The 14,097-nt window shown below is 35.1% G+C and overlaps 1 protein-coding gene across 1 annotated transcript; it reads right to left on the bottom strand.

Moving 5' to 3' along the window:
- Positions 1-9,180: 9,180 nt before the first annotated feature.
- On the bottom strand, positions 9,181-12,212 carry LOC116105051 (probable serine/threonine-protein kinase PBL28). The gene is made up of 9 exons (XM_031391470.1): positions 12,128-12,212; positions 11,628-11,750; positions 11,152-11,412; positions 10,709-10,938; positions 10,382-10,508; positions 10,233-10,304; positions 9,969-10,146; positions 9,609-9,741; positions 9,181-9,491 (listed from the first exon to the last, which is right to left on the bottom strand). Exons 1-9 carry the CDS (start codon positions 12,210-12,212, stop codon positions 9,261-9,263), a joined length of 1,440 nt encoding a protein of 479 aa, XP_031247330.1. The 3' UTR covers positions 9,181-9,260.
- Positions 12,213-14,097: the final 1,885 nt, after the last annotated feature.

The raw sequence follows: 14,097 nt of genomic DNA, 5'->3' as shown, positions 1-14,097 counted from the left end.
CTTGAAATTGAGATATCTCTTCACTTTAGCAATGGTAGTGAGGTTATTAACTGTAAGGAGAATGTCATCAACATAAACTAACAATATGACAAAGCTGGATCCTTGCCTCTTAGTAAACAAAGAGTAATCATTCTTGGACTGTTGAAAACCATTGTGAAGAAGAGTAGTAGTAAACTTATGGCGCCATTGTCTGTAGGCTTGTTTTAATTCATATAGAGACTTGAGTATCTTACAAATTATATTCTTACTCTAGCCAGTAAGCTCAAGCCCTTGGGGAATTCTCATATAAATTTCTTCCTATAAATCTCCTTGTAGAAAAGCATTAAAGACATCCATTTGAAACAATGATCAGTTATTCATAGCAAGCAAAGCCAAGATAGTACGAACAGTAACCATTTTAGCAACAGGGGAAAAAGTTTTAGCATAATCTATACCCTCTTGCTGAGTGTAGCCCTTGGCTACAAGGCAAGCTTTATACCTTTTGATACTACCATCAGCTTTAAGTTTGATTTTGTACACCCATTTGCAGCCTATGGCTTTTTTTCCAAGTGGAAGAGGAACTAATTCCCAAGTGTTATTTGATTCCAAAGCAAGAATCTCATTTTCCATAGCAACTCTCCAATCATGGTGTTGGATAGCTTGTTGATAGGTTTTAGGTTCTGTAGTGGATAAAAAAGAAAACATACATTGATATGTGCAGGATAAATGAGAATAGGAAACAAAATTAGAAATGGGATACTTGGTGTTATTGGACATATCATAATCTGTGTGCCATATGGGAGGTCTAGTGGTTCTAGATGATTTTCTAGATAAAGAAGGTTGTATAGACTGAGAAACAACATTGGGATTAATAAAAAAATTAGGATCAAAAGAAGAAGAGCTATGGACAGGTGCAGATGAAGGGTTGGATTCAGAAGTAGGCATGAAGCCAATAGGGGCAAAATCAAAACTAGTTTCTGCATTAGGAAATAAAGTTTATACTCTGTATATAGTTTGGAATCAAAATATGGAAAAATGTTTTCAAAAAACTCAACATCTCTGCTAACAAGTATCTTGTTATTAGAAATGTCAAAAACTTTATACCCTTTTTGAAAAGTAGGATAACCCAAAAAATGCAAGGTAAAGCTCTTGGACTAAATTTATCTGTGTTGGGTAAAACATTTGCATAACAAAGACATCCAAATACTCTTAAATTGGTCAAGTCTGGTGTTTTATGGAAAATAATTTCATAAGGAGATTTATTATTTAAAAGAGGTGTAGGAACTCTATTGAGTATGTAAGTAGCAGTGAGAATGCAGTTTCCCCATAAATGAATAGGAACATGAGATTGAAATTTTAGTGCTCTTGCAATATTCAGTACATGTCGATGCTTCCTTTCTACAACCCCATTTTGTTTGGGTGTGTAAGGACATGAATGCTCATGAATTATACCAAGAGAACTTAAAAAAATGTCAAATTATTTATTAAAACACTCAATTCCATTGTCTGTCCTACTTTTCTTAGGTGTAAGAGAAAATTGATTTTGAATCATCAAAATGAATTGTTTGAACACATGAAAAGTATCAAATTTGGTAACCATTAAAAAGGTCCAGGTTGCTCGTGAATGATCATCAACCAATGTAAGAAAATATTTGAAACCATTGTATGTTGGATCCTTGTAAGGACCCTAAACGTCAATATGTAAAAGATAAAATATATGAGCCGAAGAAGACAGGCTATGTGAAAAAGATTTTCTGCATTGCTTAGCCATAGGGCAAATTTTACAATGGTGAAATGATTCATGTACAGAGATGTGCTTAAGAGAAGGAATCAATTTTGTTCTAGAAAAAGATGCATGTCCTAATCTATGATGCCAAACAGTAGCATTAACACTAGTACGAGCAGTCAAGATTGGTGTACAATCTGATTTATATTCTATAATAGAGTAAGACAGATTATTAGCCTGTGGCATAACCATATATTAGAGCCCATGATATTCTTTACCAATCGCTATCATTGACCCAGTCCATAGGTCCTAAAACAAGCAAAAATGAGGAAAAAATATGACAGTAACATGATTTTCTTTACAAAATTTAGAAACAGATAACAAGTTATAGTGAAAGTGAGGGACAAAAAGAACTTTTTGGAGTTTTATCTGTGAGGAAAGGGATATATCACCAGCATGGGTAATAGGTGTGGTCATACCATTTAGAAGTTTAACATTAGGTTTTTTTGAAGAGTTGTATGGAGAAACATTTTCCAGACTTTGAAATGCAAAAGTCATATGGTCATTAGCTCCTGTATCAAGAATCCAGGCATCATGTAAAATTGTGCCAAGAAGAGAAGTGATATTACCTACTATATTAGCGGTGATTTCAGAGTCTACCTAAGCCAGGTTGGAGTTAATACTTGAACCATCTTTGAAATGAATGTAATAGCCACTACTACTCAAAAGCTTATAATGAAATACATATAAAATAACATAAAGAAATTGGGCCCAAAATTTTCTTTTATTAAATATATTTATATATTCTACAAACATATACATTTTTTACATAAAATGTATAACATATACAAAAGTCATCAAAAACTTAAGGGACAGTGTAACCGCTCCTTCTCGAACGCCGACATCCATCCGACAGTGTCCTCACCTAGGTCCTACAAAACATAGGAAAACAACGGGGTGAGCACTAAAATAATGCTCAGTAAGTAAATCCTCTACTCATGCTAGCCCCGTAACTCTCTCTCTCTAATTCTTTCCTTACAACTCCTCGTTCAATTTCTCTTTGGGTACTTCTCTCTTTTTCTCTTTCTCTTTCTCTTAGAACTCTTTTCTATTACCTCTTTAGCAAGTCACGACCCCATCTTACCGGGGGCACTTCTGGAACTCACTCCCACTCTACATGACCCTACTCATTCTAGCCGATCGGACTCGTTTGCATGGATTCAGAACCCTTGCCATGTGAGTATATAATCTCTCTCTCGTTACTCGGGTATAGCCCTCATCTGCATGCACTCTCACGGGCTACACCACTTCTCTATCTATACTCATGCCGCTCTCTCAATGCGGCGTACATGCGGGATACTCTGCCCATTACCCCGGGTTCCCCATCGCACAACCTACTCTATTCTCTTAACTCTTAAGGAACTTATACTCAAATTTCTACTAAATCTCAAGCTATCTCAAGTGTATAAACAAGGTGTAGAGCTAGCTCATGCTCCCTAATGCACTAATGAAATGCCAACTACAAGATTTCCTCAAAACCGTCATTCCGCACAGGTCACACTAAAACGCCATAACTTGCGTTATACACCTCGGATTACTACGGTTTTGGTCTCTTTTTAAGCTTAGAAACGGGCTACAACTTTTATGTTTTGGTCTCAGCCCAGTTCAGTCCGTAATATACCCAAAAATTACTTATAAAGTCGGCAGTGACGGGCAGACTTCACTTAGGCATTTCATCAACATAATGCTGCAACTTTAATTCTAGTTTTGATACATCTTTACTTCTTTCTTTAACCATCCATTAATGGAGAAAAACTACCCACAATAAATCTAAACATGGCCAAGAAAAACACTTCAAATATTCTACTTAATTTCTTTCTAAATGTAACCAAACTTCACTTGGTTACCACAACTTCATTCCTACTTCTCATGGCTCAAATCTTCTCATCAAAATCCATCAACTCATCAATAATATCATTCTCAACAATCAATCTCAAGCTTATAAACATAAGCATACATATGCATCATTTGATTGCTTGAACCTTAACTTGGGTTGGATTACTTACCTTGTGCAAAGATGACTTCTTTAGCACTTTTCCTTCCTTTGTGGTATTGTCTCTCTCTACACCCAAAACAACCACAAGGACAGCAACAACCAAATAGACATTCACTACAATTATAAGAAAACTCACATCTAAAGCATGAATCCTTACCTTAGGATGCCTTAGATAAATCTCTACTCAAAACCCCTCTTATCCCTTAGAAATCTTGGAAGATTGGATGGAGAAATTGAGAGAAAGTGGGCAAATGGAAGAGGTATGGAATGAAGAAATAAAGGGTTTCTCTACACTTAACCCTTTTTAGTTCATATTATAAGCATCCTTTCCCATTTTGCCCTTGCTCTTCCTTGGAAATTCCATCTATATCCTTTGATTCTTTACAAATACACCCCCATCCAAACACAATCTCTACTAAATTTCCTTTCATTTTACTCCCCACTTTTCCTACTAATTAGGGGTAGAATGGTCATTGTGCCCCAAAAGAAGAATTCTCTAGAAAACTCAAGAAACTTTGTCTTAGGCTCGTCGTCGCGGCGAAGCACTTTTCGTCGCCCCGGCGAAACAAGGCAGAACCTACCCGTGGGTGCAATCTCCTCCTCGCCGCGGCGAAGCTTCTCCTTCGCCCCGGCGAAGATTGGATTTCCAAACTTCACCAAAATTCAACCAATTTCAAGGCAACAATTCAACCAACTCAACATACAAACTCAATTAAAGTTGAAACAATAAACTTTTAACTAATACAGCAAATCTTAAATACGTACCTCAAGTGGGATATTACAATGAAGTTCAGAATTTCTTGGTACTATGTTGGAGTAAAAACACTTGAAGGTTTGCTCATAGATGCAGAAGTCCTTTGTGGATCATCCATCATAGGAGATTCACTATGATTTGCAGCAGGAGTCATATAATTTGTCCCTTTCTTTTGTTTATTTCTTTGTCGATTATCCGGATATCCATGTAGCTTCCAACAAAAATTGACTGTGTGATTAGCCAAATGACAATATTCACATTCCATATGTTTCTTTTGTTTGGTACCCTTAGCAGAATTGTTCACAAGTTTAGCATTGTGTGTAAAAAAAGCTGAGACATCAAACTAAGTGTTAACAACAGTGGTAATTCCTCGCTATTTTTCTTCTTGGTTTAACATTGAATAAGCAATGTTGACTATCGGCAATGGATTCATTAGTAAGATTGAACTACGAACTGCTGAATAACTCTCATTAAGACCCGTAAGAAACTACATAACTTTTTGAGTTTGCTCATGTTCTTTAGTAGCATTAGAAACAGGACAAGCACAATTAGCAGGTGGGAGCATTAAAGCATATTCATCCCAAAGTATCTTCAATCTTGTATAATAGACTGGAATAGTAGATGTACCTTGTTGAATCATAGCAATTTCTTTCATTATTGAATAAATTCTTGAACCATTAATCTTGTTATAGGTCTCTTGAAGGTCTTTCCATACTGTAGCAGCATTGTTCCCGTACATAACTCCAACAACCAAATCATTCAAAATTGTGTTCATAATCCATGACCTCACCGTTGCATCACACCGGTCCCATTGCTGTGCCTGAAGAGAATCAAGAGGACGAGCAAATGAGCCATTTATAAAGCACAACTTGTTCTTGGCTAAAAGCGCTATTCACTCCAAAGTCCATAGTTATCTATTCCAGTCAAAATCTGACTCACTATTTGACTTCCAGGAGTATCAGAAGGATGCATGTATAGTGGATTATTGTAATCTACTACCATTGTAGCTCCTTGAACATTGGTGTTTGTAGATTCACTCATTATTGATGAAGAATTTAGGTCAAAAGAAAGAATTTTTTCAAGAAGAAATTTCAAAGATTCTGAATCAATTGAATGAAATAGAAGAAAAAACAATCTAATTAAAGGAAGATTTGCGGAATTTTGCTTGAATGAGATCAGATCAGAGCTCTGATACCGTATTTCAAAGAGAAGAAGTGAAAACTCTTTGACCGAGAGAGAAGAAACAACTATCTTTTTTTATTCAAGTCTGATACCTTTTATTACATTTTGGGTATTTAAGTAGCTCACAACTGGATTTAGCTACAATAAAACTAATTAATGCAAAGATGAATTAACTAAACGTACTAACTGCTCAACTAACTATTAACCAATAAATAGCTTCCACACTTGAACATTTATCTTCTTTAAAAAGAATGCAATCCCTAATTTACTCGAAAGATGGATATACATATTGGAAAGTATGGTGAAATTTTTGTAATTAACTCTTTTCATAACTAGCATGGGAATGTTTTGTATCGTAGGATTTCACTATAATTCAAATTAACATTAAAATTGTTTGGGCTATAAGTTCATTAGACCTTTGTAACTAGTGGTTCGGAATACGGGCCAACAAAATAAGAGCATTTTCAGAATTTAGCTCTAGTGTTCTAAATACACCCACTTAATTTTCAAGGATATTCATTTTGGCACCCACTTGTTTTGGATTTTGCTAATTTGGCCTAGTTTGAAGATGACCCAATAAGAAAAATGGGCCGATCCAGTCCATTAATAAAATGTTCAACGATGTCAATAAGAGTTTTGAGAAAATCCTATCCATTTCTTTGGCAATCCCATTTATCTTTTGATTATCATATTACCTTCACTCAAACATAAATTTAAAGCTTTTTAATAAATGGTTACGCTATATCAATTTAAAATTTCGACTTCAATTTTTTACACTAATTTTTCTGCCATCAACCCATTACAATCTATTTATTACTAAAATTTGGGTACTACATAGGCTCTCTAATTTTCAGAGGTACTGCAATGCTACAATTCTGAGGTAGACTTGTCATTGAATTCCTAGCACTTACTTTAAATTTCAGATTGTAGAAGCGGTGCCATATTATCATGTTCTCTTTCTGAAATTAATGTTCTTTCTTTTTAATAAGTTTATAAAACGAGAAGAAAATTATTGTTTTTAAAAGAAAATAGAAAAACAGTTTTCTAACTTTTGTGCGGGAAATGGGAAAATAATTAATTTGAAGTTGCTTTGGTCACATTTGGAATCTAATAATAATATATATTTGATTTTTTAGAAATATTCTAGAAATAAATAAATCAAAGGCTCCTGATCATTTGGCAACTTTAATATCACATTTTGTTAAACTAAAAAAATATTAATCCTGATATTTTTAGAGTTTCTATTATAATTAAATCAATTCTCATTAATTAGAGTTCCTATGAAAGATGTTTTGTCTTCCAAAGTTAATTATGAAGAAATGAATAATTATTACTAGTGAGAATCAAATATAGGTTTTAATATAATCAGGATGTTGTAGTTTCGTAAGTAAATCTTAATTGTCCGCAATAACATGTAAGAAGAAAGAGATATTACAAGGTGATGGGACCTTAAATAAGAAAAGAAGAATTATGATTTTTTTTCGTAAAATACAAGTGAATGCATGCATCCAATATAAAGGCATATTCTATTAAAGGAGTTATTAATATTAATAAAAGAGATACCCACTATAAGAATATGAGATTTAGTCTCATTAGTCGTGTATAAAGTGAAAGTTTTATAAAGCAGTGATTTTGAATTAAAAATGTATTACGCCATTACGGGATCCTGAAAAAAGTTTAATTTGTTGCCATACCAATAGCCTGTAAATGAACTCAACTAAAATACTGGCGTCAACCATTTAAAATGTTTCAAGAAAGCAAATATGCTAAGCTAGCAGTGCACCAAGAATACTGCATCATATACTGCCTGTTTTTTTTCATTTAAGCAGAACCAAAGATCATACAGAAACAGTTCTGACTAGGGTTAGAGGGAAAGAAAATAGATACGGCATACCATAGATTTCGTGGTTTATGCTACTGGGTTCTAAGAGTTGAATCAATATAAGCAGTGGCAGTTGTTGCCACCAGAACAAGCGCATTGTCAAACAAATATCAATCCATTGAATCCGCAAGAGTCAATGACCATCAAATCTCAAATGAAATCACTGAGCACCTGGATAAATTCAACAAACAGAATGAGTCAGTTGTTTCTTAGGTTATTTTAACTAAATGAGTTAAAAGTAATAAAACAAAATAGTCACCCACATTTCAGATTGAAAAACATGCAATGAAGTTTTCTTTTACAAAATGTTAATAAGACAAATTGGGGTATAATAGACATTTCAGTTTGCAAACATTAGCACAATACATAATTTTCTACTCTACTGTAGCAGTCTGATAGGGATTATAATAATTTTTTCAGATTTTACTGGACCATAGTGATACTTTCTCCAAATTTTAGGGATGGAAATGTCATTAACTCAATAGGATAAGAACGTTACTAAAAAAGTTTAAAAGGCTGAAGTAAAATATTTTGAGCAAATCTTAGGGAGGAAATTGTCACCATCCCAACGTACGGAGCATGCGTGAAACTCGTGACTCGGTAAAATGTGTGGCTTTATATAGCGAAGAAAAAAGTCCCCTTCAATTTTGGTGAAGTGACACATTTACTTTAGCCCCTTACGAATTGTATAATTACACTATTAACTCAAAAATTTGTCCTGTTATCCATCTTAGAGAGATGGTTAAGTTTGAGAGAGCGAATGATTTAAGAAAGTATTGCCCATGTTTGTTTTACTTTTTGAATCATTTTTCTGTTATCATATTTGGTTTAAAAAATTAATCTGAATCAAATAAGATTTTTTTTTCTATTGAAAATGAATAAGAGGGAAAAAGAGAAAGAAGACTATTATATTCAATTCAAAACATTTTACTAAAAACAATTATATTTCACTACTTCTAATCTGAAAATTAATCCACTTAAGACCACCACCGCCAACCGCCAATGCTGGAACGATGCACAACCGGTTGGACTTAGCTAGTCATGTGCCGATCTGGCCATTGACGGCCAAATTCTGATCAGGTCCAGTTGGTCGTGTGTCGTTCAAGCGATTACCAGGCACTGTCCATCGATGGTGGCCAACGGCCGATTGTCCAATTAGGTGGTTAGGGTGCTTTAGTTAATTTTTAAACATTTATTGTGAGGGGTGTTTAGCTAAACTAACAAATGTAGGGGGTTAAAAGAATCTAAATATTTTCAAAAAATGTTTAAAAAAAATGTACCAAACAACTATTCAGCATTTTATCCAACTTTAATATAATTTTCAGATATTATATCAAACACATTCTCAGAATTCTATCCTATTCAATTTAATCAAATTCAATTCAACTTAAAATACTTTTTCAAAATAACATTTTTTCAAATAATATACCAAACAGACCCATATGTCTGGGTTTTTATACTTTTAGAGATCATTAAATCACTTATTGAGAAGTTATAACCTCTGTAGATTTGAATCTGTATTCTCCTTACAATAATAACAATAGTATCGACTTCATATATTTTTCCTCTCCTAAATTCAATATACATCCAAAGTGATGTGGTTTACAATTGAATTTCTTCTATAAGCGTGCAATGCTACAACTAATAAATCCAATAAAGAATTGAGTAGAAGACACAGAATTCAAGTGAATAGCTCACTCCCAAGTGTTACTGCAACTATTTCAGAACGCAACCCACTAATTTCCCTCTCTTGAATCCCTTCCAACTCCATAACGATATGCCTCATCGATGGCCTCCTCTCACTAACATCAACACATTGCAATGCCAACTCTATCATCTCTTTTGCAGTGTCCACTGTTTGGTTTCCTATTGTCTTATCCACATAGTCCCCAACATCACTGCTTCTTTTAGCCTTTAAAAGAAAATTGAATTTTGTCAAAAGTAGAGTAGCTTTCGTATCTCCTCAATAATAACACTGATGGCAGAAAGCCATCTTTTCCTGACTTTTAGATTGAAACTTCCCATTTACCTGCAATACTAAGTTTTGGTCTGCATTTGACTGATTTCTGCTATTTGCTTCATGTCCACTGGTCAACTCCAGTAAGAAGACCCCGAAACTATACACATCACTTCCTGCTGAAAAGTGATTTGATCGATTCAACCTTTCGAAAAAAAACCAGTATCAGAAATGACAAGTCTAAGCTAAACTTCTGTCAATCATGGAAACTAATACAAAAAGAATAACATACTGAAATGTTCATGCAATTTGGCTTGAAAGAATGCACAATTAAAGATGGTGGGACTTCAAGTGGGGATAATATCCATACAAAATTTACTAAAGTAAAACATAACAGTTTCCCAAGATTCAGATTAAGGAATTATTACATACTCTGGATCGAGAAAGCAGTCGATGGCTGAAGATGATCCCACATGAGGATCCTCAATTAGAAATTTAGATAATCCATAGTCAGAAATTTTTGCTGTAAAATTCTCATCCAGAAGGACATTCCTAGTTCTGAAGTGCATGTGAAAGAGAGGAGGAACTAAACTGTGAAGGTGTTCAAGGCCTGATCAAATATATAAGTATGATTGAAAACTAGTTTCACGGTACAGCAGAAAGTGAAAAGGAACATTATTATTTAGTGCATATTACCTTTTGCTGCACCTATAGCTATTAATAACCTTTGCCGCATATTTAGCTTTCCAATTGGTAAACCTTCACTATCTGGAAAAAGAAACAATGAACTTTGAGAGATCAAGAATTTTTTGGGGTGGAGGAAGGGGGAAGAGATGATAGATTACCATATAGGAAGTTTCCAACATTTCCATTACTGATATAATCATAGACAAGAAACTGTTGGTGGTTTTCTTCACAATATCCTACAAGCCTGACAAGATGCCGATGATGAACTCGAGCTATGTGCTTCACCTGTATAGCATGAAGGCAAATTAGCATGTTCATACATTCTGCCACAAAGACAGTTTTCAAGACACTGGTAGTTCAAAAATGCATAAAGCCAAACAAGCATTGAAACTATGTCTGCACGGCACAATTCAATTAGTGGAAGTATTAATTACTCAATGATCCAAAAGCCAGATAAAAAACCTTCCAAAGAGTGCAGGGTTTACCTCATGAACAAAATTCTGGGCTGGTGTATGTAGATGTCTCTTGATTGTCACCATAGACCCATCTTGAAGCAATCCCATATAAACTAAACCAAATGAACCTTCACCTATGATGTTACTGTCACTGAAATTGTTTGTAGCATGTTTCAGCTCCAAGACAGCTAACTGCCTTAAATTTTGCGTGCCATTAGGAGAGACAGCACCAGCATAGGGGTAAGTTCTGTCCAGCTCAGCTGTTGATGGAAAAAGGTAAAAAAGGAGGAAACTTTATTAACAATATTACCTAGTAGCTAGAGTAGAACCTACATTTTTATGAGGGAGCTAATATTATTTGCAAGCATGATGCTGAAGAAGCACATCATCTTATCTCACTCTTCCACATCAAACAATTGAGTACTTCATTACTAACATATTATTTTGTCGCATAATAACAAAAGTTAACTTACCAGAAGGAGATGGTACAGAAGTTTCTGCATCAGATGTTTGCCTTATTGATCTTTTAACACGCATCAAGCAGACATACACAAGCACCATGAAGCCAACAACAAGCAGAGCTGCACCAACACCACCAACTATGGCAGCCACTCTCTGTTTCCTCGGTTTCTTAACATCGTTTTGTTGCAACGGTGTAAGTGTCGGAACACCACTGTTCCCATCAAACGAAGCTGCCATCCTCCTGTTTCTTGAGTGCACGGATTTCAGGAATCCTTTGGAAGTATAAAATCCTAGGATATTAATTTAGTTTCTTTCTAAATTAAATAAAACATCTGTATCCTATTGATTATGCTCTAGCTGTGGCCATTATTATTGTAAGCCAAAACTTTAAACAAATATATCACAGAAAGAACATATAACAAGTATGGAGTATGGACACCACTTTCATGCAAGAGGGGATGAGAGAGAGCTTACAAAGAAACAACACCTGTGTCTTTTGCTACATAACAGCTGAGACATGCCCGTTGTCTTATGCATGGATACCTTTCAATCTTATCACTTGATTGCCCAGGACTGTCAAGTGCACTCTTGCAAGCAAGTAAAGCTTCAGCTGCAGCAGAAGCACCAAGAAATCAGTATCCAAGACTATTTCAAAATTCAAGAACGCTTAACAAGACAGAAATTTGAAGGCAAATCTGGTTCGTTGAGTCAATAAACCAACTAATGGAACCTGTGTGTTCTATATATGGCACTCAGGAATTTGTTGCCATACCAAAAGCCTGTAAATCAAATCAACTAAAATAATGGTGTCAACCATTTAAATTGTTTCAAGAAAGTAAATACGCTAAGCTAGCAGTGCACGAAGAATACTGCATCATATAGAATCAAGATTATATAGAAACAGTTCTGACTAGGGTTTCCATCCAAATCTTTATGAGAGAACAAAAGAAATCAAACTTAGAGGGGAAGAAAATAGATACAGCATACCGTAGATTTTGTGGTTTATGCTACTGGGTTCTAAGAGTTGAATCAGTATAAGCAGTGGCAGTTGTTGCCACCAGAACAAGCGCATTGTCAAACAACCATCATCCCTTGAGTCCCCGAGAGTCAATGACCATCAAATCTCAAATGAAATCACTGAGCCCCTGCATAAATTCAACAAAGAGAATGAGTCAGTTGATTATTAGGTTTTTTTAACTAAATGAGTAAAAAGTATTAAAAAAAAATTTCACCCACATTTCAGATTGAAAACATGCAATGAATTATCGGAAGAGTTTTATTTTACAAAATGTTAAAATGACTTTCATCTGTGATACACAAGAAGCATTTCACTCAAAAACACAATAAAAACCTTGTGTCTCATGATGGAACAGAAATCAATTGAAGTAGGAAACAGAATTGAATACCCAACAATGCGTTCACTAACATAAGAGCCAAGAGTGAAATCCTTCTGTGTAAATTACGAAGAATAATGGAGTTCAAATAGCACAAATCTCTATGTCACTATGGAGAGATTCTACTGGTAGCATTTAGCTGGATAGGACTAGGAAAGTAACAATTTGAGGACATTATGTTCCAAACTGATTGAATCACGCCTTTCTTGTCCAGAATTCCGCTAAGCTAGGAAAAAAGTGACTGTAGAATACACAAAAGATGCTTTCTTTATTGAAATGACAGAGACATCTCTGGTTTTTCTAAACGGCTAAAAGCCTAAAACACCACAAAAGTCTATTCTCTGGAGGAAAAATCAAATTCCAAATCCCAAGAATACCCCCAGAATCTCATAAGCTAATGCCTGGAACCCCACTTGAATGATTTGCGTCTGATGAGAAGTTTAAAGTTTTGTAATGAGAAGGAAAACATTTAGCAGTGTAACTTAAAAACCTCTAGGACAGACAATAGAATTCCTGTGAAGCTTGAAATTTTGAAAGTCAAAAGTTTCACTGTAACAATAATAGAACTGAGAGAATCTAGTCAGACCTGTGACACAGGATTCTGAACATTATTTGTTTAAAAGTAAAACTTTTGGGCTTTACAGCTTAAGTGGAGAACTATAAATCCCGGACTTGTTTAAACAAAGCAAATGCAACTAGAAAGTATGAATTACATCAAACATTTCACAGAAGTTGCCAATATTGATATACACTGAGACCAACATGTAACTAACTTTCACGCCTGCAGAAGAAAAATAAATAATTCAAGAGAAAGACAGTAAGCTGTCAAGAGAGATCATCAATTAGAACCATGCAGGGTGGCTTTTTACAGTTCCAGAGGCTGAGGCCTCCTCAGTAGGTATGCCTTGAAGAACCAAAACTTCCAAAAAAGCGGCTAAAGACAATTACGACATTTAATGCACATACACTCTTTCAAAGTGGGACCGAATTTCATATTAGGCAAAAGACAGTTCTTTTCTGTTTTCTTCACATGCCATGCCACTCAATTACTCTCCTTTCTAATGGCCTATTGCCTTTTCTCCTGGACCAATTCCCTCAAAACTTGTGTCAACGATTTTCAAACCAGGGTTATATCTCTTAATATGAATCTCTAAACAAACCATATCTTATTCTAAGTTTAATCAGTTAAAAATATTCTTTAATTGAAAATGCACCAAAAATGGGGTGTTTGTGTTTGGAGAATATATTACTAAAAAGTGAAAACAAACAAAGAGTAGATGGTATTGGTGTGTGGGTCGACATGAAACGTCATACTCAGGAGCTCTGCTCTTAATTGCTCCCAAGTATTTGTCTGGAGCGAGGCAAAGACATAAGGGCCATTTCATTTCAATTCAACAGTGGGTAACTGTGACATTCACATGAAAAGATGATGTGTTTCCATTGGACCGTTGGCACTTGACAGGGGGATCACATGTAACCACACCATGCCATTACACCAGTCAAAAGGAATTCAAACTGATTAGCTCCCTCTGTGCTCACTCTGGCAAAAGGGATTGCAGTTGA

Source organism: Pistacia vera, unplaced genomic scaffold (assembly GCF_008641045.1).
Source record: "Pistacia vera cultivar Batoury unplaced genomic scaffold, PisVer_v2 Contig491, whole genome shotgun sequence".
NCBI lineage: Eukaryota > Viridiplantae > Streptophyta > Magnoliopsida > Sapindales > Anacardiaceae > Pistacia > Pistacia vera.
The sequence above is the reverse complement of the archived record's forward strand: the minus strand, read 5'-3'. Positions and strand labels throughout refer to the sequence as shown.